The following is a 27,641-nucleotide window of genomic DNA, read 5'->3' on the forward strand; positions in this document are numbered from 1 at the left end:
GTTATCATGAAGATTTCTTTACAGGTATTTTCATACACTGTACTATTCAACTTAAGCTCACTGCTAAGAGTAATTCCTGTAATTTAAAGGTACAGGGCAAGCAATATGCTGAACGCAAGCAATACGCTGTATGCTACCAGGAGTGATTTTGGCAATTTCTTCATTCACAATCTTTCACGCTTCAGCCAAAATACTGTAGCGATTCATTTAACTCTTGTACAAGATCCCAGCATACACATGAAAGACTTCAATGCACATGGGAAGTGAAATACACAACTCCTTTTACACATTATTTCCGCCAAATTACCACATAGGCGGGAAACTTTTGTGGCTCACTGAAACAGACAAGTAGATTAAGCAGAATTTGCACACAGCCAGACACAAAGTCCTCACATGCCAGGCACAGCAGAAGTGGAACTGGCATCTTTTCACATTATAGTGGTCTCTGGCCAGTGAAGTCCCAACAGGGATGGTCACTGCAACAAAGCCTGAATGGGGGAGAAATCCCAAAGGGAATCCCGGCAAGTTGCAGATAGGGATTTTCACAGAAGCGTAAAGGAGGAATTAACCACTGAGTCAGTATTAAGGATCAGAGAAATGGATTATTTAAAAAAAAAAAAAAAAAAAAAAAAGAAAATCCCTTATACTCATTCCCAAACATGCTTAAAAGGGGTGGGATAATCAGGAATCCCAGCAGTGGCAGTCTGGTGGCTGCCGGGGAAAACAGGACAGGGCTTAATTAGTAACTAAAGCTGTTGCTCTGAACTGGTATTTAAAGATCTGTTACGTGAGTATTGATTAGGATTTGCATTTTCTAGAAGCATGAAGGTTTCTGCAACTGAAATCTGCCCTGTGAGGGAAAAGCCAGGAACTTCACTATTTGGTTGTTGCACAGTGGGTGCAAAGGGTGGGAAACTGCCATTCAGCAGCAGCCTCTCCCCCCTCTTGTATCTTGTTGATATTCCCAAAACAGGTTCCCTTACAACAGTTAAAAGGAGACACCCTTTCTTTCCATCACCTTTACACCCGGCTTTACTTCTTCAGGAAAAAAATATTAAGAACAGTACGAGTCACTAAGGTCCACTTTATTAGTAGCAGCGGTTTCAATTTTTATGTAAAAATAGTGTCAGCAGCTCTTACTAATGATGCAATTAAACTTTTGTTTTAGTAAGCAGGATTACATAAAAAGCAGAGTCATTTATTTGGACCAGCACTTTTTGCTTTAGTTCAGCAAATTGCCCAAGTAACATAATGCTCTGTAGGGGCCCTGCTGATGTAAGGAACAAGTCTGTCCGTATGTACAGGCTTACAGGATCAGCCTACGATGGAGCAGGCTTCACTCTGCATACTCTTAAAGTCATTTTCTTCCCCTTATTCACCATGACAAACATTTGGGGCATTTTAGTACAGGCACTATGCAGCACTTGTTTTATCTTCTTATTTTGCTGTAGGTCCTGTAAAAATGATGCAGTTTGCAGGCTTGGTCGTTGGGACAATATGGTTTTAAGTTACTGTTTTCAGTCACAGAAAAAAAACCCCACCACACCACCACACAAAGGCAGACCAGTAACCCCACGAAAACATGAGAAAATCATACTTTGAAAACTTGGCTCAAAATTCAGTACTGGATACCAGGAAGCTGAGTTTTAGCAGATGGTCTGCGGACATTCATCCAGCTCTGGATGTCAGTCATTCACGCAAATCTTTATTTAAATGATGTGATGCATCCCCAATAAAGTGTTAAAAGCAAACCATTATATAACAAACTAAGGGTTGGGTAATTAGCAAAACAAAAAATAATGGAGCTTTGACTCTCAGTATGAAGAAAAGCTGCACTTCCAATTGTATGATTTGTACTCTCCTAAAACCTGAGCAAATATCCCCTTAGTAGGTGAATAAAATAGAACAAATGTCCCGCTGCTTACTGATGTACTAGATGTGATGGTAGTTACCTCCTGGACACGTCATCTACTGCCTTTTGCACAATTTTGTGATGCTTACCCTTTTCCAGAAAACCTAAAAAGGCTTAAAGTCTACTTTGAATCTGAATTCCCTACACTATCCTCAATTATATTTAACAAATGATATATTTCTTACTGTAAAAACATCAAGTTGTCCTTGAAAATAATGAAGAAATTGTTATCTTGGTTAGGAAACTCAGACTTGTACATAGGCTTCCAACAGTCAGCTAAGTACTCATAAGCAACAAAAAGATACCAAAAAATTATTAAAATCAGTATTTTGTTATTATAACCAGCTTACAGGCTTTTTTCACTCTTTTTACCATATTTTAAAAGTTGGTAGATGTACATTTTAACCACACACACACAAAAAAAAAAAAAACAAAACAAAAAAACCCCAGTTGTCACTCAGGCAGATTGTCACTTGGAAATCGACAGGAGTTGTCTTTTAATTAAGAAGACTAAAATAGTGGCCAAGCCCAGCATGTTGGGCAGCACTACGGTACTTCAACAAGTTCAGGAACACTCAGTCCCGAAACACGCTGGTATAAAAATGATATAAACCAAAGCCTGCTCTTGGATCATGACACAATTGCAATGAAGTTGGCTGGTGCCTGCCTTTAAAGTGGTATCAGCTGATCGTCTCTAGCCCCAAACAGTAGTAATATTAACTATTAAAAAAAAATAAAAATCAAGAAATCATGCTGTCAGCCGACAAAAAGCACTCTATATGCAACATACTACAAAACAGTATGAGGGATCTGCGCCCTATAATCACAACCGTATTTTAATTACCTTTTCTGTGAACATATATGCAAATGGTATCTTCAACTGCGAAACTCAAATCTGCTCAACAGATTCTTGCGCCTTACCCCGTGCCGTCTAACTTTCAGATCCCACCCTCCAGTCAGGAATTCCGGGCCTGGCAGAGCATCAGCGAGGTGGGACAGTGGAAGGCCGATGGGGCGCCGGCAGGAGGCCAGGAGAGACGTGGAACAGTGCAGCCAGCTGGAAGGGCATGCACTCTGCACCCGCGTCCCCAGGAGAACCACGCACCAGCAGGAACCAGCAGTAGGGATAAAGGATCTGAAGACTGGAACAGTCTGTAAAGCTTAAAAGCAATATGTATGTGGCTTTTTACTGCTATTTTTCTTTACACTCAGTTTTCACTTCCAAGCACGAATACAACCTCAAGCTTTGTACAAAATCAACATTCATGTTTCGATATCTCATCTGGAAAATTCAGGAACCACCTATCAATTTGGCAACCATCGTGCTTTCACATCAAAAGAGATCAAAATTCAGGTGCTATATAGGAACGACATGAAGTAGGAATGCAAAACGTTCTTAATCTCTGTCATGAACTCAGCAGCGCCAGTGGCAAACAAACCACTTCTGCAAATAAATCTACGGTACTTTCATAGTGCCTAGCACTTACTACGCAGACATGGTCAGCTTCAGAGGGCCTTGATTTCAGTGTTACCACGTACCAGGTACCAGAAGAATACTTAAAATCTGTATCAGTTAGTAACAGCTATGATTTATCAGAAAAATCCCCGTCTTGGTTTTTTTTTTACTCCACAATGTTCTGTTTGTAAAATGTCCTCTTATGAACTGTTCCATTACTAAGTTGACTACTACAAGCATAGTGGAATTATCATCTGTAATACCAAATCTAGCAGATTGTCTTTGAAAACAAGGCTCAGATCTTGAAAGTGTAAAATGATTTTAAATGCTAGAAAAATATGGCAGACTGATGTTTCTGGAAAAAACAACTTACTGCACTGGGAATTATTTTTTTTCCCCCCACGAAAACACACATGGCTACGGTAAGACAGTCAAAAATGTTAGACTTGTCCACCTGGAAAAAGCATAATTTTAAATAGCATGAACCATGGTCCTTATTTCCATTTCAGGTGTAACCACCAGAAACTACTATTTTCAATATTTGGAAAGCCAAAAGTTATCTCACCAATCACTTTAATAAAAATTATTACAACCTATTAAAATCAAGGCGATTTAAGCTTTCACAAACAATTTAGGGATTTCATTTTTCCCTCCACATACTTTGGAAGATAAAAAACCTCAAGCGTTCCTTCCACCACCAGCATCTTCCCTCAGCTGCCTGTTGTTTCAGTGACTGTGAACAGGAGCAGCATCATGTAATGTCTCATTACTCTTAACAGTATGAAGAGACAAATTAATTGGAATGAAATCTAATATTTTGACTAAAATAACTTCCACAAGATATGTGTAACAAAATATCCAGCTTGCTTTGGAAGGAAGTCTCTTCACAATACCTTTGCCTTTTACATTTAGTATTTTTCTGTCTGTTTGGTAAGACGCAAGTACAAGGGAAGTCTAACATCTACAGTTACGCAAGTACACAGCCCCCCCCACATACATCACTAGTAAATAATCAGACTGCAAACAAGATATTTGTAAAAGTAATAAAACCCTTAGATGCTCCATATTTATGCTGGCAAATTCCCCTCCTGATATAAAAGGCACTTTGAAAACCCAATATGGTTTGGTTCATTAAGTTTGCAAAGTACAAACAACTGTAGAAACATACAATTATATTGAAGCATGTCAGCCACTGTGACATTATCTACAAAACAAGTTTCCAATTGTTGATAACACTGGTTTTATGGGAATGAGCAGTGGTTTCAGCAGCTTTACTGAAGACATGACAGGGTTTCCAGTACCACAATCTTAGTAAGTAAAAAACCCTCAAAAACTTTTAAGCTTAGGGGCCACAAAAAGACAAGACCCAAAGTCCATAACATTCATTCAATATTTACTCCTTAGAAGTGAACTCCATCCATAGCCCAAGGGCAGAAATCTACTCAGTCAATTCCAGAACAGTGGCGGAGGCAGGCTCTGTCTTGAGAAGTATGTTCTTACACCAATACAGTACAGAAAACTTTGGTCCAACAGCACAATTTCAGAAATTCACTACATGGCTGCGACATCAATCTGTATGTAAAGCTGTCTTACTCCTGCCTATGGAAAAGAGAAAGAGAGTTAAAAAAACCCTGTAACATCAAAGCAATTTAACTGTCCTGAACACCAGCCCACGCCAGTTAAGTTACCAGCAAAACAACTCCATGTCTTATTTTTCTGTAATTCATCTTCCACATTTAGCATATCATTCACTAAGATACTGGCAATTTGGAAACCTACAAACTTTGAGAGCGCTGTACGAATACATAGCACTTCACACAGTCAAGTGCACATACGTAATTATATATTAACACGAGCTTTGCTACATTACCTTTTCTGATTCAGCCTAAATTACTGTCATACATGAAGCTGCACAGAAGTGATTCTTTCTTTTGAACAAGTTTAACTTCCTGAAAAGCAAGCTGCTTGAAGAGCTGTCAGTTTAAAATGGAGCTAAGTACAAGTGCGTAACATGGGATTTGTTATTCGAACCAGTTCTACACTAAGATTTTAGCAAGAAAGAACAATGGCTGCAGTGCATTTACATCATGACGCACTAAAATCACTTTTGGTAAAGGCATGTGAATTGTACGAAAGCATTTCTCTCCTCAGAAATCATATTAAACCAGACTTATAAGGACTTGCTTAGTTTTATCATCGTTCAAAATAGAACAGCATTAAGAACATCATTTAGTCATTCATTTTAACCTCAGTGGCAGGCCAGCACCACTGCTGTGATGGTCACTGGTTATGCAACGTGATCTCGAAGCATTAGGTTGAACACTGCTAAAGATCAGATTTGTCTTAACTATCAGCAACTTGCTCTTACCTCAGTTGAGTTGCAAAACCAACTGTCAATTACATTAAGATAATGAGGGCCAATATTACTGAGGAGAAAAAAAAAATAAATCTCTACTTGCTCCAACTGTTCGTCCGCTTATTACCATAGGTTAGTTAAGAAAAATGATAGACCTTGTTCTCCCCAATTCCCTTCCTAGACACATGGCTCTTGATACCTGCACAGCTACAAAACAGCCGAAGAGCTCATCACTCACTTGGAAAATGCAATCCTTTGGAGACTTGAGATGTAAAATTAGTTTTAATGCAACAGAATGTTCTGCACAGTCCTTCACAGGAAACATCCCTTAGTTTCAAACTACACAATCTGAGGAATAAGCCATGCAGACTGATTTCTACCTACTCAATCAAGAGTTGTATGTGATGGAACATCTCAAAAAGGACGAACCTTTACTCATAAAGTTTGATTTTAGAATATTTGTAAGAATAAATTCTCCTTCCCTAAGTCTCTAACATAAAAACAAGTATGTGTGTTTATTTTGACTGGGTTCCCCATGACTGACTACTTTAAAATTCCTTAAACTTCAAGGAGTTCAAAAGAATTCATGCACTCAGGCAGCACACTGTAGGGTTGGCTTCAGTGGTGTTTCTCCTGAGAGACCAGAAACTGAGTGTGTGAGATGCATAAAAAAAACAACAACAAAATAAACAAAAAAATCTAGTCTGGAATTTTTGATAAATGTTATAAAAGAGTTAATAAAAGGGGTGCTTATCAGATGCATAAACAATTCACCAAGCCATCACATACAGGAGCTGCCAAGGCAGTAGGCCAACAGGACACTTAGAACAAGGGAAAAAACACGCACGTGAGCGCGCAAGGACTTTCCCCACTGTAGAAAGCTTTTAAAAGAACATTTATGCAAGCACTAATTAAACTGTTTACAGAAGTGGTTTTATTTTCAGTATCAAATACACCTGATCAGAAGCTCCCCTTCTTCTCTGTCCAAGTGACTTAGAGAAGTCAGTAATTTACATACCTCCAAAATATTACCCTTTAGCTGACAATATTTTGTTACCTAAAATGTTGGTTATAAACAGGAACATTTGTCGCCTTTTCAGCTACAGAACTCTCCGTTACTCAAAAGCAGAGAAAGGATATTATGGAAAAATGTAACAGGTTTTTTCAAATATGGTCCTCCAATGTCAAGAATAAAACCAGGACGTTTGGCTCTGGATGGTATCGGAGAGAGAGAGTTTCCAGCTCTATTCTTCACGGAGTTCTCTTGCTGGACAAGAATTTTCTATTTTATCTCGATAGAGTGTAGGTTCTACTTGTAAACCATTCACATCCAGAAGCTATACTGCAATAGGCAGCCAAACTGAATTTCATGTTTAGTGGTTGAAAGTATAAGGAAGCAATAGAAAAATCTTTCTGAAATTTGTAAGATTTTAATCTTAAGGCAAGAGATATCAACTTCTAATAAAGTTTCTGTTGTTCACAAGAACTCCAGCATTTCCTATCAGCTACAAGTGCTATCAAATATGTCACTATCTTTATAAAAAAATCTAACCTGTAATATTCCCTGAAATATAACCTGAATATAACTTAAAATAAATGGGAACACACTGGTCGTATACGACATGACGGTGATGGTTACATTTTAACTAGTGATCACCACAGCATGGATATTAGTAAAGACAACAAAATATGCAAAGACTACGGATTCTTAGAGGTATAGAAATGAATGACAAATACAGCATCAGCACAGTGAAAGACTTACATAGGTCCAGTCTGTGGTCGAAGCCCTATCTTGAGGGAAGCCTCATCCATTTTCTCGGTTCCTCATAGGTTAACATAGAGTTTCAACTTAATTTGATGCACCTCAGGCAACTACAGCTGTTATTTCCACTAAGCGGCATCAAAAACTAAGGCAGAGAGGTACAGCAATTCCATCTGCACTACTGAGTATTTTGAAATTGTTCTAAAGTGCTGGAGCAGAGAAGCTTTTCAAAACACACTGATACCAAAACCAGAAACATTTAATTTTTCTTGATAAGAACGACAAGGTCACATCACGTGATGGGCAGTTTACGCTTTGGTATGTGATTTCCACTGCTGAGACATACCTGAGTGAAAATATTGTGAGTCTGGCTTAGAATCCACCTTCCATCAGCATCAGGAGCTACTAATAATTTCAATGTCCCTATGTAAACATCAGTACAGAGGGTCCAGAAGTGTGGATCATGTAAACTGTAAACTCCTTGCAACTGCTGCACCTAAAAATACAAGCGAATTTAAAAAAATATATTTCAGAAAATGTTTATCTGTACTATGGGTTTTTTTACAGAAAATATTATAAAAGCTGATGCACCCTTTTACTTCTAGTTCACTGTGCAATTTGTGATATTTCCTTTAAATTCCTTATTACCATCTCAGTAATTGTAAGGAAGGTGAAAACATACAGGTTGTACGTATGTGTCATGATTTTGTATCTTGCTGCATTTACAGTCTCTATATATTTTACTGAAACCATTTCTGAAAACAGTGGTGTCCAAGACAGAAGAGTCACAGTTATTAAATTTGAGAGGGCATTCAATTAAAACAGCACTTTTTGCAAATGCAGGAATTTTCCCATAAAATAATTTGTGAGAGATTCTAACTATTAATGGAAATATATTAGTATTTCTGTAAATATTTTGTGAGGGCTTGGGTTTGTCCTTTCAAAACCTTTCTTTTTCCTCTGTCCAATTTTAGCAAACCCTCCACGTGACGGTTACAATCCTGAGGAAAGATGGCACTTCTACAAGTGCTTTGTATGAACTTTGCAAAGGCATTTCAAATGTTCAGGTCATGACACAGTAATAGGTAAGTTAAACGGGAGTACCAGGAGAGATCAAATCCAGAGTACTCTATGTAGTCTTAAAAATACACTTCCAGCGTTACTCCACCTCATTTTACTAAAGACAGAACTAAATTTTGAGGGAGTCAAAAACTGAACAAAACAGAAAAACATTATGTACTTCGTATCAGCACAAAGTCCTCTGAGAGGAAAAGTTTCAGGATCTGTTTTTCTAAACCAACACAGCTCATTTTAACACACAAACCGAGTTGAAGCTACATGCAATTTAGGACTTCAGAAAGTTAAGAATCAAACCAGTACCTCCATTTGCACAAGTTAAGGAACCTTTCAGAGGCATTACTGGGAAAACATCATAAAATATCCTCAAACACACAGCTGAGGCTCACTCAGTCAGCACCTTGATTTGAAGCAAAAATGGCCTAAGAGCTCACCCTCTGGTAGCACTGAGGCAGGGCGTTCTCCAGGGAAGGAGGAGTTCGCTGCATCAAAATTCCAATGGATTCTTTTAAAAGCGGAACAATACTGGAAAGAAAAAAGGAAGTTAGCTACTATTACATTTGCAAAAGATGTTGAACAAAGAACAACATAACATTCCTTAACGCTCTTGAAGAATTTTTCTTTAGTTGTTTCACGAGAAGCTGAGAAAGTTGCCATGAAAAGCTGGTACAGAAAATAAAAGGATTGATAAAATTGCTATGGTGTCTTACTAAAGGCAAGATTACTTCTCCTCCAGATTTTCCACAGAGACAACTGGCGGACAATCGCAAAATATTAGTAGTTTAATCATGAGATTTGAGATGAAATCTCTCAGTGTCTTTAAAGTTATATGACAAAGCAGCTGATAAGTATAGCTCAAAACCAAAACCTACTTCAATGGCAATCACCTCACGACCAACCATAAAAACATGCAACTGAAATGGTTTTTGATTTTGTGTTTGGCTTGAGACATATTTTTCTTATGAACTAATGGGGAGATCATAAAACAAAATTAGTATGGACCAGTCCAGCTATAACAAAGTTATTTTGTCCAAAACAGACAACTTTACATATTCTTGAAGTGAACTAAGTGTAGGGTCTCATCCAAGCTCAGGGACTAGACATATGGAAGCAATCAGAGGTTCCCTCCCGGCCAAATGGTCTTGTTTAATCAGCAAATTAAGATGACACTTAATATATTTTTTATTATTATTACTTTCCCTTTTTTTTTTTTAAATAAAACCAGGAGACCAGTAAGCCCATACCCTGAAGCTACCGCTAAAAATTTATACTCTTATTAAGCATTCAGTATGATGATTTTTTGTTTAGGAGTAGTACATCATGTCTGCCTTAGTAGAGCATCCTAAAATTTTCAAGAGGATGACAAATATCTATAGCCCAATACTGAAACTTAAATAGCAATCTAATTTCGAGAGCATGTGAGTCACCTAACACTCTCAACCAAAAGTGATGATATATTTCAGAAACTGTAAGCTGAATTTCAGTGTTGAGCACTGGCATCACAGCTGGAGTACGTAGAGTGATGGGATTAAAAGCAACCAGCAAACATTTGCAAGAGATAAATTGGGCTGTCTGTTAAAAGGAAAACTGCAGAAGCTTCGTTTAAAGTCTCATGAAGTGATATAGAACGCACTGCATAGACCAGCTGTGTATTTGCAGCTGGTGAACAGCACGACCTAACCATTCCTTTCCATTTTTAAAGAGATGGTTCCATTTGTACACAGAAGCAGTGCTGGCTGATCGACCGCTCAGCTCACTCCTTGGCTAATCCGTCGCCAGGGGTGGGAGGGAGCTGGAGGGTGCATGACTCTTCTCTAATGAACCTCTGGAAAAACAACCACCCTAAAATGAAGTCTACTTGCAGGCACACTGGTTATTTCAGCCAAATTCACTGCCTGATGCACTTCATCATCAGGTGCAGTGATGAAGTGGCCTCACGCAGTTGCACTGCTACCAAGGAACCACTTCAGAAATAGGAAGAAGCGATTAGGAGCAGGCAGGAGCTGCCTGAACTGGACCCGTCATGCAGACAATTAAACATTTAGCAATGCAATAACTGTCAATCTGTCGAAAGGAAGCTTGATTAGAGTGTCACATTCTACAGACAGTGGATTACGGAAGTTTAGGGAAAAAGGTTCTCTTATCAATGGACCCATCTCAATAAAAATAATATCCATGTCACAAGCATTATATCAAAGGGAGCTGGAGTTGCCAAAATACTCCATTGCTGAATTGATTTCAGATTAACTCACTATTTAAAATGCAGGCTGGCTTCTTAATAAGAACCCTGAAAGACCAATAGACAAGTTCAGGATGCAAACTGAATACAAGATTTTTGAACACCAACTCCATCCCCATAAATTTAACAAGGCCCCTCTAACATATGCATCCAAAGGCTTCAAAACACACACACACACACACGTACAGGCTGCATATTTTTTCACAGGGAAAGGACTAAAGGAATGGAGAATGTAGGAGTTTGCCTTTTTATCGGAACATACCATGAAGAGGAAAAAAAAAAAAAATCCACGAAAGAAATCTAACCAAAAAATGTCTGATTTGCACAACTTGTTTACATTATTTGATAAAACTGATGTACATTTTCTGATGGAATGGCAAGTACAAGATTTGGAGAGACAGCCTACGGAAATTTAAGACTGGCAGGTTGCGCATGTTAAGCCATCCCAAAAAAGGATCTGGTCAGTGAAACTGGTTGATTCATTCTGGAACAGGACAAACACACTGAAAAGAGGAAGTTAAAACCTCGTTAGAGAGCTCTTCAGCTGAAGATGCATTTACAATTAAGATATTATTTATTTTGAAAACCTTGTTGTCTAAGAAACTGATCTTCCAAGGTGAAGTCTATGGGATCAGCAGGGTGTGTACAGGCACCAAAGGGGATACAGTTTTAAGCAGCACATATTAGAACCATTAGCTCAAAAGTAAGTCATATACAAAAAGGTGAATGGGAAAGACACTCCACTCCCAGTATAGGTGGTACAGCTCCCTGCTGGCGAGACTTTACTATTCACGTTTTCGTAATAGCTCCACATAAAAGCTTTAAGAAAAAAAACCTCCTGTGCAAGTTTTTGGCAGTAATGCTGCAGAAGTTACGCTTTTATCCAGACTTCACAAAAAAGCTAAAGCCATCATGTTTAACTGAAAAAGCAACATCTTTAAAGTCCAAAGAATAAAGGTAAATCAGGATGTGGCTTGATACTGTAGGTGATAAAGTTGAAGCATATCCCAGGTCCCACCTCCCTCCCCTAACTTAGACACAGTGTTCAGAAACAAATTTATCTTTTGCAAAGCTGAAAAGGCCAAAAGACAGCTGCAACGATGCGACGTGCCCTCACAGATGCTGTCAGAGCACAGAAGCCCACGCATGCATCTCTGCATCCAAAGGGACACTATCTTACAAGGTAGTCTTTCATTGTAAGCCAAACATGTTGAAGTATAGAATCCAGTTTTCTTACGTCTCAGATTTTCCATTGTTTCATGCATACTAGTGAAGCAGAAAACCTTCAATTAAAAACCCAAACTCCACACAGTATCCTCATTTCTCAAACACTAACTATAAACCAGTATTACTTAATCACCAGGAGGCACTAGAAATATTAGTTCCATCTCATGTGACTGAAGAAAACACTAGGAAAGATGACAATACCAAGCAGGCTGACAATGCGGTTAGAGAATTTGACCAAGCTTTCCTTTTTTTTTTGATTAGTCATTAGTGCAAAATACACGTGGTTGTCTCTGCAGAAACTATTGCATTGGTACTTCCCTCTTTTTTTTTTTCCCCCCTTTATTTACAAAAAGATTATTGAGAATAAATAATGCTGAATTCTCACCAAGGGGAGAGCTTTTTCATGCGTAAGCAGTCTGGTAAGCTTCCCTGCTACAGCAGACTGATTACAAATCGCCTCTGATTACTAAGCCTTGAATTGAAAACATCACACTCTTTTACAAGACAATGGAATCTGAGAGAGGCACTAACCCACAGCAAGACTCAGGACACAAACATATCCTCTACAAAAGCCGTAATAGCAAAAGGAGCACAAAATGAGTTAGCATATCACACTTTCACATACACTGAGGGAAGCGAAAGGTATTCAAACAGATAAAAGCCATTGACATGAATCTGATAAACCCACCCTGCCGCTACTACACACGGCTTGATTAACAATAAAAAGTGAAAGCATCAGACTCTTAATCAACTTGCATCACATTCAGATAACCCTCGTACCCATTCCAGTCCATCCTGTATATGCCACTGTTTTTGTAGGCATAGCTAGCAAGACTGGCATTTCATGATCTCGGACAGCAAGGCTGAAAACAACCCCGGAGTGAAGAACCCTTTACACAGTCATTGTAGCCAGAGCACAGCAGGAAATTCATTTTGTGCTCTCAGCACTACAGAAAACAGAGGATAGTTGTGATGATAGATTTTGTGGAAGGTAAACGAACACTGCTAAGACTCCAGGCCAGCTTTGGTTCCTCAAATACCATAGCTGAAAATCTACAGCCAGATTTCAAAATCTCTTTTTTTCCACCATCCACATCTGCAGTGCCAAGATTGTCAGACTATTTCAGAAGTTAACTTGACTAAAATTTTTCTATTAGGCAATTGCAATTTTAATCGCACTGCAGGCTTTGCTCAAGACAAGGATCACAGGTTTAATGTTTACTTTTCCAATTTTAGATTGTCTGTTCTTGTAATAACGTAGTACTTTGATTCTCAAGCAAGGCTGGCAGGTACCACTACCCTGCAAATAAAGGTAGTGCACGCCATTTAGCAATGATGGCTCAAAACACCACCAATGACTAGCAAAACTTCCCCAAACTAGCATGCTTTAGAACATTCCTTATGAATCTTAGTGAGCGCAGCACTTCATTTAAAAAAGTATTATTTTTATACTGTTATGCCCCAAACATTATAAGCATATACCCCAAAGTTACAGGCATGTCCTCCCCCAAAGCTCTTTCATATTATACCATGCTCAAGCAGCTCTAGACTTTATTTAAAATGATGTAACCCATGGAAACAACTTCAATAAATAACTGAAGTAAATTGCCTCATTTCCTTGACCACTTAATATGTAGCCTGCGTGCTCTATCCAACCTGGTATCATATTTAGTCTACGGTGCCTTTCTAGAAACATGTGGCTCCAATAGTGGTTTCGGACAAAGTTCTTGCTTTTTACTGGAGTTGTGGCTTTTGCTTGATGACTAATTTCACGTAGCTGATCAAAATACTAAAATTGCTTCAACATTTCAGAAAAAGGCTTACAATCCTATGGCTAAAAAAATAAATGAAAATATAGTTTTAAATACTAAAAGCAGTTTAGAGACCCGAGAAATTTTTATTGATTCAGGCACATTAAACTACAAGGAAAACACCTTGGAAAAAAATTGAAGAGTGTCAGCCTGAACAACTACAAAATAGCCATGCTTTTTTTTTCAAAAAAAAAAAAAGACTTCAAACAAAATGCTAGTAAACCAGACTCGGCTATTTTAAGCATGTCCTATTTATGCTTTATAATTAAATGGACACTTGCCTGAGATAGTACAGAAAGCAACCAAAGGAAGATTCATCAGATATTAGTGGTAGCATCCAGGAACAGCCAAGAGCTACAACCCCCCACTCACATCAGCTTCACCCTTCAGAACTGGCCATAGATTTATGGTGCAGAGATTTTGAAAGATTACAGGATATAACCCTCCAATTGAGAAACCACAAACTACCAAGCCCTCTGCTTGTCAACGCTCAACACAAACACGTAACTAGAGAAAACACAACTCTATAGCAAGCAAAAGCATAATGAAATTTGCCAAGTGGAAAGTATCTGACTTCATACCCTTGCTTCTATATATCTGAACAGTAGCAATATGTGGGCTATTTTTCTTCCTCCAAAAAGATAAGTTTTAAAGCATGAGATCTAATAGGTATTAACAATATTTCTATACAACCCTACTGAAGACAGGCTTTTACTGGGATGTATGTAGACAGTCATAGTATACTAAAGGGACATGGCTGATCTTACCTCTCTGTACTCCAGTAAAAACTACCCGATTTCTGCTTCCACCAAGCTTAGAAGCGTATTTATTTGTCAGTGAAAACAATCTCAGAAGAATCTCGCACCGCATTTTCACTGTGCAGCCAGAATGTTCTGCACTAACTCATGAGGAGTTAGGCAGAGAATATGTCACCTTAGAGAAGCCTTAGTGAAGGATGACAGGAGCAACACAGAGCAACCATGTCAGTAGGTGACAATTTGCACTAATTAGAGATGTTGTCTACAGGAAGCCCCAACCATCTGAATTAAAAAATACTGCTTGACTTCTCTGAAGAGGCGTTGCTCAACCCTTCGTGCATCTGCACAAGACAAAATAGCTTACAAATTAGAGGCTGCACAGCTTTATATTGCAACAGTAAGTTCTTTAGTCATCCTATACAGATATTTTTGTGATTTCTTCTGGCAAATGTTGCCATCATTTCAGAAAACTGAACAGAGCAGAAGACCCAATAATAGGAGCAGGCAAGACTCCAGTAAATCAGAGTGAGTGACTGAGCTGCCCAACACTGAAGCAAGCAAACACTCTAAGTAAAATGAACAGTTATTTCATGTAGACACAAGCAATCTTGGATTAAGAGCAACGATTCCCCTCTGCACTTACATGCAACAGCTTTGATATTCTACTGGCTTATTAGACATAGTTTCCATGGAAGGGAATAAGGATTTGTGTTCTGCCTTTATTCCCTCTTTGGATAGGTGAGTATCCCAGAGAGTATCCCAGAAAGAACAGAGGTTAAAAAAAAAAAGAAAAAAGGGGGGGGGGGGGGGGGAAGGAGCCCTGGATCAAACCTCCCCCCTACCCATGCCCTGCACACCCTGTAAGGCAAAATCAGACTAAGCAATAATGATTGAAGCCAAATCACTACCAGGTTAAGTAGTATAGACACATTTTATTCGGGGGGATACAAAAAAAAAAAAGGCAAAAAACCCCAAACTTCATTAAACCCTCAAACAACTAAAAATGTACCAAGTATTAAACACTAAATTTACCAATTACATGGTAATTTCTTAATTTTAGTTTGTCTTTCATTTTTCATGTAATATTTTCTTGACGATTTCCTTGCTAAAAAGTAAGCTATTAAAATGCACCTCAGTGTCTCATGAACCTCTAGGCATCTTATCACCATCACCTCATTCAACTTTTTATCTCAAATGTTAACTATACATGAAGAATCAAAAACATCACTTACAGTTTAAGGAAATTAAACCAAACTCTACATAGCTTACACCATTGCCCAATACATTTGGACTACGCAAAATGTTCTATACACATTCCTAAAATGTATGCATTTTGTATTTAAAATCTAATGACCTGTATGAACACAGTATCATCAGACTTTCAAAAAAAACACAGCTTACTGCAATTGCATAAATAAACTGCAACAGCTAATTAATCACCTTAAAGTACACTAAAAATGTAAATGCACTGATATCCACATTTTGATTAAATATTTGCTTGGACATGCAAAGTGTAACATACCAATGCAGATTTACTGGTATATATTTTTCAATTAAACCATGTTTAAACACCAGTTTCAGGAAAATTACAAAATTGAATTGCAAAGTATTTATTTTTGTAAAATTTGAAACAAAAATTCAGTGAGATAATTTTTAATTTCAAGATAATTTCAGTACATACTCAGTTAATGAAGCAGCTTGAGTTGAGAACCTGAAAGTTCTTGGCGATAGTTTTGTTGGACTGCTATACTCATTTGCATATTGCCTGCTCTAGTTCATCAGTTAATAATTAATACATTTAATGTAGAACCAGAGGTCTAAGCAGCTAATTAAAATGGATATGGACAATTTCATATACCTAAAATGTGGAGTCATGCAAAATGGCTTTGGAAGATCAGCAATAAAATACAGTGTACTATTTAGATTTAAACCAATCAGCTAAAGTACTCTTGTAAGAAGAGGCAGCACCTTGGGGCTTTTATACAACTCTATTTGGAAGAAGCAAAGCTTCGCAGTCCCAACTAGGGGAAAGTCCCCAGACAGCATTTAAACTTTGGGACAACTTTATCAGACTGGCCTTTGCATCTCTGACTCAAAACTATGCTTCCTTTATTACAGTCACAAAGAACAGATCCTGAGATTTAAACACACGTGCATGGGTTCACTTGTTGGGGTGCACGTTTACTCTTATCCCACCCCACCCCATCAAAGTTGGTTTCACTAGTAAAAGGGACACAAGTGGGCTACTCTGCACAAGTAAAACTGACAAATAGTCCTCTGAAACAGCAGACAACTATTTCATCTAAAGCCAAATCCCCCCACCCCAAGTTATTTATCAAGGTTGCAAATAGGTCCACCGAAGTGGCCAGGAATCGCTGTACTAGATACTGAACATCCCCTCCTCCCCACCTCACACCCACACACACCCCATCAGTACACAGACAATTAAAAAAAAACGAGACACAGCTCTTGCCACTATCAGTTTAAAGTCTTTGCAAACAATGTTTTTCCGCTCAAATTTTAAATTTCAGAAAATTTCAGTATCATTTTTTCTCTGGGTTAGATTTAGGTGACTTGAAAAGATTAAGAACAAAACTTTTATATATCCTAGCAATCAGCAGTTGGGCCCCTGCATTACTGTTACAAAAGATGACCTTATGGGAAAATCTGAAAAACCTTTTGCGTTAATTCTAGAACAGCACTTCACACACACAGCACAGTGAAGAATAAGGCAGAATAAAACAATGGTTTTGTGTCCAGAAGTGTAAATGAAGATTAGTAAAGTCAAACAACGAAAAAGGGGACTCAAGCTCTCAAAAAATATCCATCTGAAACTAACAGTCATCTTGTTTATGATCTCGTTTAAATGCATTTCAAGCAAAGCCATCAGTAGTTAAATCTGTTGGACTGCTTAAAAAAAAAATAAATAAAAACAGCCCAACCCTGCAATTAGTGTTTGCTCCACTGCTGTGCCAGACGTGTCAGTCTGCAAGAAATGCAGGCTTGCTTCTACGGACTACGATGCAGCTGACTGCACTCAGTTAGCACAATGATTCTAGACATCATTTATAGTGCTGTGGACCAACAAAATAATGCTACAGGCTGAGATCTGCTATCAGGTCAAAAGACACATCAAACAGTGAACTTCTCCAGCATTTTCAGCATAGAACATGGACCTCAGACGTTCCTCCTAACTGTGCTGGAAGACCTACAAACAGCTTTATTATGAAACCTCTATTATGGAAGGCAGTCTTCTTCCAACCTTTGTACAAATGGAAGAAAAAAAAAAAATTCTCATTCCTGTGGTATCACGTGGTACTCCGCCTGTGCTTCGCTGCACACAGAGCCAGACCATTAAAGTCGGAAGTGTATGGAAACCTGTGTTTTACTCAGCTATTACCTCAGCAATAGTTTTTTTCCCCTCGGTAACCCGCTCATTTTCTTTCCCATTTTTTGAGATTCCAGTAATAGAATTAGTTTGTAATAATTTGTCCTTTATGAAATTACAGGAGGTTTAAGTCAAAATATTAAGTTTATATTAAAGTGGCAATTTAATCGCAATTTCTAGCACAGCGATTTCTGTGGGCATTTAGTGCCTGAAACACGTTGCCCTACTTTGATAAACAGGGAGATTCACATCAATAATTCTGTGAAAGCTGCCATGCATATGGTATAAACATGCCATATACGGTATAAGCATAACCAGCTGGCAGTAAATCAGATGACATTCACCACTGCTGAAGAGACAAAGGTGTTCAGTTATGATGTTGTGACTGGAGTTGTGGCACTCCGCCCTCTGCCACCATTGAAACTGCTGCCAGAAAGCCTCGGTAAGAGCATCGCTGAAGGAAATGTTTGCTTCCCCAGCCTAATCCAAACAGTTTCACATTTACAGTGATCTTGGTAGCAACAACCAGGAAAGCACCATCAGATCTTAAAAGGAATAAGGATGTCTCAGAATACAAATAGAAAGGAAAAGACATCTCTCGCCAGGGAATAAAAAAAAAATAAAATATGCCAGCCTTGATTTGTCAAGGACAAGGGCACATCCTGTGCCAGCAGGCTCAACTCCGCTGCCCTGAAGCCATTCTGCTCCATTTACTGGAGTACATTGGTTTATATAAGCATGTACTAAATACAGAGAGGAAGCTTTCTACAGCTTGAACCTGAAAAACATTTTGTAGTATTACGCAAACGGGGGTAAAATATGCAGATTTAAGAGCAAAAGCTGCAGCTGCAGAAAAGGTAAAGGAAGATAGCTCATGTAAGAGCACACCAGAAGAGCTGTGCAGCACAGAGGTAACATATCTCTCTTGGAAGAAAAGCAAACGTCGTAAGTCATTAGCATAATAGACAAACCTTTTCTTCTGAGCTGTAATTGGTGCTGTAACTAGCATCAAAAATACTACCAAATATCAGTGATAGCAATGCTTACCTTACACCTATAAGTAGTGCTATCAACATTGAACAAATAGGATCTGCTATCATTAGACCATAGTTCTGCATCAATATAGCAGATATGATTACACCAATACTTCCAAGCGTGTCTGCAACAATGTGTAGAAATACACCTGTAAGAGATTAATCGATATCATTACAACTTGGTATTCTTAAAGCTAATGGAGTATGTCAAAGAATTTACAGAGAAGAGTTGCAAGAACTAGATAACATGATTTATGCTTGTTACATTTATGGTCAGTTTTTGGTCAAACACAAAGAAAGTGATCAAAAGATTTCAACGTATTTGTAGAAAACAGAGCATTTGAAGAATTTCCATTATTTTCTGCATTTAGCAGAAAGGGGTATTTCATAGCATGGCTGTCAAATTAAGCAGTGATTAACAGATATAGCTAACTTTTTCATTCAATACCCACCCATATTACAGTAAGGAAACTCATGTTCCCTGATGCCTACAGACAATGGTAAGTACTGTAGAAGATGGAAAGACTGTGAAGTGAAACAGCTCTTTAAAGCTTTGAAAGATGCTAATGTTTCATTGACAACATCTTGTAAAAGTTATTTGGCAAAGAAATCCAAGACAAATAATTTCGAAAAGTAAACAACACTGCAGACATGAACAACTTCACTCTTATTTTGAAGAATAACATATTACCTTAAAAGACAAAGAAACAAGCACTTTGCAGTTAGCTAAAATTTAGCCTTTGGAGCTCTCTGGTGGCCATGATGGGAACAGTCACTCAGAATCGGCATTTTGAATACAATTCTCCAGACTCTGATAATCCCTCCTCACAAAAACAGCACACAACTATAAATCAGCTCTTTAGTGCTTTTTCCAAGTCTACGTTTGTACTGGGTGTGGCTGGGATGGAGTTCAGTTTCCTTCTTAGCAGCCTGCACGATGCTGTGTTGTGACTAAAACTGTGCTGATAACACACCAGTGTTTTAGCTATCGCCAAACAAACCGCGCTCACACAGCATGGAGGCCGCCTGTTTCTCTCTCTGCCCCCACAGCAAGTAGGCTGGGGTGGGCAAGATGCTGGGAGGGTACATAGCCAGGGCAGCTGACCCTACCTGGCCAGGGGGATATTCCATACCATATAACAGCAAGCTCACCAATAAAACTGGGGGGGTTCCTTTCCAAAATAGCTGTTGCTCAGAGATTTCCTGGGCATTGATCTGCTGGTGGGAGGCGGTGAGTGATTATCTCTGCATCACTTGGGGTTTTTGGGTTTGTTTTTTTTTGGGGGGGTGGGGGGTGGTTGGTTGGTTGGTTTTCAGTTCAGTTTGGTTTGGTTTTCTTTTGTTCTTTTCCCCTTCACTTACTAAACTGTCTTTATCTCAATCCAAGATCAGTTCTCACTTTTACTCTTCTAATTCTCTTCCCTGCCCCACTGCAGGAGTGAGCGAGCAGCTGCTGGGTGCTTAGCTGCTGGCCAGAGCCAACCCACCACAGTACTGAATATAAAATTGAGTCTTTTTAATATGCTTCAATTACTATGTGCCTTTCATGAAAAGACTGACTTTCAAATATCTTCTACTGAAGTTATGAGTATACATATACATAATACAGTATATTATAAATTCTCAAAGAGGTTGAAAACGTTCCTTTTCAAGGATTACAAACAAGCCAGAAAATCATCCAATAAGAGAAGACAGTATGTACATCTGGGTATGCCAAATAATTACTACCTCTTACATTACATAACTTTCTCCCTCTAACTTTTGAACACTTCAAAAAATAATTAATCAAAGCTCAAAACTGGCATCTAAATTATCTGTAATTTATTTACACTAATGCTCAGGAGACCATGGACTCCAATACTCCTTCAAGCAATTTAGACTGAATTACCATCTTGTCTAAAGCAACTGTAATAGCTCGACGAAATGCAAGTTTTAAGCTCAGGTACCCTTTAACAATTATATCAACCTGCATTTTTCAAATACTTTCTCTCTGAATAATACAGTTTTTCACTTTCCAGAGCATACATTGCAATCAGGCTCCTCAGGTTTCTTCTTTTAACCACGCTCCTAGGTTTTCATCATTTTTCGGCATTAGTAACAGAAGATGATTCCCAGCTTTTGGGATCTGCTTTTCTAAATGGAGTTGACCCCAAGTTACATTCAGACTTCAATGAATGTCCCCCATGCATGAATCCCCAGCCATGCACAGGATACGACACTGCTCTGTTTGCAGGTGGAAGAGGACTTCATAAAATAGCTCCTCTAAGAAAAATGTGGCATTTACCCAGAGGTTCCCTCTAAAACAGATGGGTGACAAACAGTCAGAGGCAGGCAGACCATGATCAAACGATTAAACCACAACACTTATCGTCATACCTTGTAAAATCTGTTTGCTGGATCCAGCCATCCCTTCAAGAGAATGGTCATCTGTGAAGACAATTATTGGCATGTTAACCTACGCAAAGGTTCTCTCTAGTGGCATATTCTGTTACAGTCTTGCTTTCTGAAATTTCTTGAACAGACAAGCTGCTCACAATGACTAGCTTTTACTCTAGCTACTGTTTTTTAATGCAGCAATTCACTTCCTAAAACACATGTTTTTTAAAAGAAAATAACATTTTACACAATAGATTTTATATATGTATATATAAAAATAAGAAGATCAAGTTTTTTAATGAAATAAGACCTTTCTAGTATTTAGCAAAATAAGGCCCTCCCAAGTATACAAGCCACACACACAAGCAAGAAGAGTAAGGTCAAATAAACTTGCTAACCAGAAGTATTTCACTTAAGCAAGCATTCACGCCTAATGTAAAACAATGGGGATAAAACATGGAGAAGGCAGAATTAAGTAAAAGAATCCTCTCATCCAAGCAGATTAATGCCTCCATGGAACACATCAGAAAAATATTTTAAGAAAAACTTGTTAAAGGGTATTGAATGACTTCTAGTGAAGATATACAGCAATTTACACTAAAGTTGATTGGAATATCAAATGGCACAAAACAGATAGCTACGTTCACTGTTCCACTGGGGTGGGGGGCATGGGGAGAGCAAGGAAGAGGCAGGAGGGGGGAGCTCCTGCTTTCCAGCCAAACTCCAGGAGAACACCAACAAGAACCAATTTGCTACTAAAAATAGCAAATAAGGGACAAGTAAATATTTTTATACTCTTTGTCACCTCCTGTCTGCAAGTTACCACACTATTCCCTGCTCTGAATGTGCACATTTTCAGTCACATCGGATTCTAGTTTATGGCTTAAGCAGGAAAGACTGACAACCCTGTATTACAGCAATCTGCATTGTTTCAAACAGGTAGTAACCACACTGTCCCCGCTCCTGTAGTGAAGGCTACTGATCACACGTTGCATGGATGCCTCTTCATGGACTGTTTGCCTTTATAGAAAAGGCTTAAGCATAGATAAGCTACCAAGTACCTTTTTTATAACCAGCTTTAAACCAGATTACAACTACACATACGGGGAAAACCTTATATTTGAGACCACAAACCAAGTACGACATATCAATCCCTAAGTACCCAAAGTAAAATTGTTTGTTCACCTCTCCTAATATTGTGATCTGTACAATTCTTCAAATGGAGAACACTACCAAAGCAGCTTAACTTTGTCTATTGATTTTAATAAAAAATTGAAACAGAGCACTTCATAACTAATTTCATTACATTGCTACAGCATACACGTATCTTTTGCCAACACATAACATTATTGTGAACATCGAGAAAACGTAGGTAAAGCAAAACCTTTAAAAACTAACACTGAACTTACTGCAAGTGAAACAGCATTTACCAAAATGGGCCACAAAACGTGGTGGTGGCATACCATACCACACATTTAGTGAAACTCCTTCCATGTATGCTCGCAACAAGCTGCCAGCACCCCCTCTCTTTTTTTTTTTTTTTTTTCAGTAAATCATTAACAGCAAATTTAAATTGAGTCAAGATGGTCTATGACATTAACCAAGTACTTACCATGACAATAATCCTGACCATGAGAGTGTCCATGGCTATGGCCATGATCATGACTGTGTCCATGGCCATGTTTATGTTCATGGCTGTGACCATGACCTCCGTGACTGTGTCCATGGCTGAGACCACCATTAAATAGAGAATGGCTGTGTTCATGCCCTATAAACAAATATTACCATCAGAGTATAAATTTAAGTATTGAATAAAAGTATGCTTACATTTGTATCTAAGTGACTCAAAACCTATTCATCTTTTAGGTCAACTTAAGATATGGCTTTAAATAAGTTAAGAAAATTAACACGAGCTGTTTGTCATCTAAATCTATGTGATGCAGCTGTATAAAATATATAGCTGATTTAGGAAGTCAATTGCTTTTATACATTCCCACTTCTGAGACACACTGTGCTACACTGAGTATAATTTGAAAAATGTACACATAATTAGATACAAGCACATTAAAAATAGTTGTTTTAAAGAAACCAGAAATTCGCTACCGTTCACACATTAAAAATTCAAGCTTCAGTTGCTGCTTACAAATGAAAGACTATTTTCTTCCACCAGTCTATATCAGTTTATATGTTAATCTGAAAGAGATATCAATTAGCTTTGCAGAAAAAAACCCAAACAATCCAAAATATTTACCATATATATTTAGGCAAATAAATTCTCCATTTAAATTAAAAAGACGCTACGTTGAGAAGCACCTGAAGCTGAATCATCCCATACTTAAAATTTGGTTCAGACACTGTTTTGTAAATTTTCCAGCCAAGACCTTGCTTAACTCCAGCTTAATTTTGTCCAGAAGACACTCTGCATATCTCTTCCAATCAGGTGCAGAAGAGTGCATGTTCCAGAAAGCAGATTCTGGAGTTCTAGGTCTTCCATTTAATGGATATTAGCATGAGAAGTACAGTAGTGACATACTAGAGCTAGCAGTAAAACATAAAAGTCAATACTGTAACAAGTCACATACACATTTGTCTAGAATTGACACTAAAAAAGACATTAAAAATTTAATACTGCAGTTCTCATTGGAGGATTATAAGGTCCTGGAACACAGAGTGCCAAGAAAGGAAAAAGCCCTGAAAATTATAGATATCCTACCAGAGCCATGCGAATGCCCGTGACCTCCATGTTGAAAAACAAATATTCCTATAAGATTTACAATGAATCCTAGTATAGAAACAGGAAGAAGTCTCTCATGATGCACGTCAGGAGGCTCAAGTGCTCTCTGAAAAAAACAACAAAACAAATGAAGAAGCAAATGTAGAGTTTTACAATCTCTTTACATTATTAAAAGGCACTGAAAAAACTGCTTAGGTACAGGAGCATTCTAATACAAACAGGCATATATAAAGACATAATGAGAAACTACTTGGGACTTTCATTTTTTGGGATGGTACAAAGTTTTATTATTAAAGCTGGGGAAGTATAATAGAATGTTCTGATAGTCTACCTAACTTTTATCATAAGATTTCATTATACCGTGGGATGTGGCTTAACATCACGTGAAAACAGTCAAGTTTGTTGCAGTACGTGGATTGCCCAGGTCATCCAAACAACTTCTAGAATGACATTTCTTCCTTTCTTCTTAGAAGGGTGAGGGGACGAGGGGAATTAAATGAAGACTGAGAACAAATTGTGGCATTTTAAAAAACTTTTTAAATCTTGATTTTTTTTTCTTGTAACCCTACTTTCTTTGGAAGTTGTTTTTTTTTTTTCAATGAAACATTATAGACCTAATACAATTTGCATCTGAAGTTAAGTGTTGAAGAGTGTAAATTACTATTGACTGGGGAGAGAAACATTCACCATCTGTCCACAGGGGTGAAAGGTACAGACAATAGCAAGACAATGAAACCTTCAGCAGCTGTAAAATTTTGGAGCGAGAGAGAGAAAAGGAGTCACCGTCATAAGCAAAGGGAATACTCAGCATGGGAGCCAAGACCAGCAGGAAAAGAAGGATGTTTCAACATTACCCTTGACCCTTTCAGTAGTAGTTTTTCATTTTTCTAATAAGTTTTGTTGCTGTTTCTAGACTTGAGGCAAAGTTTTCCCAAGCTTTTAGGCAATTTCATCCCAGTTCGTTCTGATTTTGAAGTATTTACAGGCTTATCTATGTGGAGGATATGTTCCTGAAACTCTTCTCAGTTATCTACTAATTTAGAATGTATTCTGAACTAGAAGTCTAAACAAATTTACAGTGCATCTGCCATTGTAAAGGACAAGCATTAATGCAAACTGATCAGAATCAGTTATCAATTTTACTCTTAATCCTACCTCACTTCAGTGTAGACATCAAGGGTGTCTAAATTTTAATATTGAAATTATCACCTGAACCATCTTGCAAAAAAAACCCACAAAAAAACAAAACAAGAAAAGTGCCCTTGTAAATGTTAAACATATTACTGCTTGTCATTTATATCACACTTCAAGATTTGGAAGATAATGCTCTTTCTTTAATGTGTTAGTCCAACAGGACGTATTTCCATTTCTTATGACTAACTTCTCTTCTCTGAATGACTAGTTTTGGCCTTTCTTTCTTGGCCTCATTTATCCTTTAACAATGAGAAGTAAAGAACTTTCTATGACATACTTAGCTGGCTGAAAAAAGGATGGAGTAAATCTCACAGAACCTTTACACACAATCAAAATAAACTATTTAAGAAGCTAGTACAGATACACTGAAAGATCTGTGTTTCTGTGTCACAAACCAGCAATTTCAGAAGGCTTTCTCCATTTTTAACCAATTATAAACATAATAGATTTCAATAATTTTATCACCATTGAATATGCCCTACAAATAGAAATGTGACAATTGATAGTGCAATTGACTTCATAACATACCTCAACACCTTCAGAAAAAATAAAGAATGCTGTAAAGATGAGGAATAAACCATTTACAAAACCAGCAAGTACTTCTGCTCGAACATATCTGCAAGAAACGAAAAAGCAACAGCAGATATTACCACCTTCATTTAAACACGGAAAATTAAAATTAGAACTTAGAGACTGGAGTACAATCTTCTAGTTCTCAGACAGGGATTTACCAAACCGAAGATGCAGTATATAAACTACAGGTAAGTATATGAAATTCACTATGTTGTATTTTGACAGAAATCACCTGATCTAGATCAGCCATTATCTGACCTACATGAGAGAAGACTTACATTATGTCAAAATCTTCCCATTTAAGATCATCTCTACTGAAAGTTATGGTATAAATGTGTATTTGGAAGCCACAAAGTAAGATAAGCACATGAGATGTAATCAAAGTCTGCTGATGTAAAGTTCTGTATAATATCAAACAGCCATACATGAATTTGCTCCCCCTCTAATAGGGGGACTTTTAGTAGAAGTTTTAAATAGAAATTCATTATTTCAGCTGCTGAAGTTTTCAAATAAAACCAGCCAGGTTAGAGTAACATGTAATTCCAATACAGCAAATATCAGACTTAATAAATTGTGGCTGTTCTCTAAGAAATGGAACACTAGCTGTTTAAATGCAGAGCAGTAATTAATACAGAACATGCTTTCATTGCAATTAGTTCATGGCACAATCAATTCTTCCTAAATTGATTTCTAGGCACACTGGAGTTTCCACCTTAATTAAACAGTGCTTTAAGTTTCAAACTACATAATCCATGCTTAGGCAAGACAGCTGAAGCTAAATGCTGAAATTCAGGTCAGTAATGCTATGGAGAATGCAGCAACGCATGTTACAGCTCATTTGTTGTTAATTAATCAGTATCACCAATTAATAATATTGTATTGCTGGCATTGTTTCACAGGGCACAACTGCAATGTGCAGTGGAACCAAGTGCCCCTGAAACAGAACCAGCTGTAGCAGCTGCATCTGTGAAGACTGGTATGGGATGACATACCCCAGCCTGAAGGACCTGTGTTAGCAGTAGCCACAGCTGCTGAATCCTGCTGGCTCCCAGGAGCATCCCAGGAGATTTAGCTCCTCTCAGTTGTAACTTTCTGTTCCAAAGAGAGCATGGGGTACCAGCAGCCTGAGATTCCCTGTAAACACACCTCACTGCGCTGTGGGGACAAACCCATGATGCAGCTGCTCTTACTTCACTGGGGCCATGAACACACGACAATGCAGGACAACTTTCTGCTGTGTAACTTGTTTCCAGTTACTTCTAAGATCACAGAGATCTTAGAAGTGATAAACCTGCTCCCCAAAAGCAATGCCTTCACATTTTTACTATTTCCAGGTGGGTATTAACTTAAAGGTTTACACAACTCACCTTAAAACCCCACACTTTCAACATAGCTTTTCCATGTTCTGCAAAAAAAGGTTTTGTTCATACAGTGAAAAATTACCACCTAGACATTTACTAAAATACATTAAGGTAACAGCCTCAAGTTTCTTACCCATATGAGAAGGCATCGTTCGACCTCCATTTTGAAATAACTGATGCTGCTAATCCAGCCAATAGAGCAGTACAGTCAAAAAACATATGAAAAGAATCTGATATTAGACCTAAACTGGAAAAGAACAGAAAAAAAAATATGTTGTGCTCCATATGCTACATGTTGAGTATGAAAAAAAACAGCATTTAAACTTTTACACATTAGCAGAATACACTGTGATTCTAAGCTTTCAGACATGGTTTTGCCGGCA

General features: G+C 38.0%; 1 protein-coding gene across 2 annotated transcripts in view; it reads right to left on the bottom strand.

Annotated features, from left to right (window-relative positions):
- Positions 1-3,911: 3,911 nt before the first annotated feature.
- SLC30A7 (solute carrier family 30 member 7) overlaps positions 3,912-27,641 on the bottom strand; it is a 28,840-nt gene continuing 5,110 nt past the window's right edge. The window contains exons 3-11 of one of the 2 annotated variants that reach the window (XM_074598951.1): positions 27,392-27,505; positions 25,853-25,940; positions 24,110-24,236; positions 23,009-23,164; positions 21,397-21,447; positions 19,034-19,169; positions 8,998-9,088; positions 7,833-7,982; positions 3,912-4,967 (exon numbers count right to left, since the gene is read on the bottom strand). In XM_074598951.1, the coding sequence (XP_074455052.1) occupies positions 4,920-4,967; positions 7,833-7,982; positions 8,998-9,088; positions 19,034-19,169; positions 21,397-21,447; positions 23,009-23,164; positions 24,110-24,236; positions 25,853-25,940; positions 27,392-27,505 (961 nt within the window). In that variant the 3' untranslated portion in view covers positions 3,912-4,919. The remainder of the gene's footprint in view (positions 4,968-7,832; positions 7,983-8,997; positions 9,089-19,033; positions 19,170-21,396; positions 21,448-23,008; positions 23,165-24,109; positions 24,237-25,852; positions 25,941-27,391; positions 27,506-27,641) is intronic. The other variant, XM_074598953.1, reaches the window with a different exon arrangement.

The sequence above is a fragment of the Larus michahellis genome, chromosome 8 (assembly GCF_964199755.1).
Source record: "Larus michahellis chromosome 8, bLarMic1.1, whole genome shotgun sequence".
Taxonomy (NCBI): Eukaryota; Metazoa; Chordata; class Aves; order Charadriiformes; family Laridae; genus Larus; species Larus michahellis.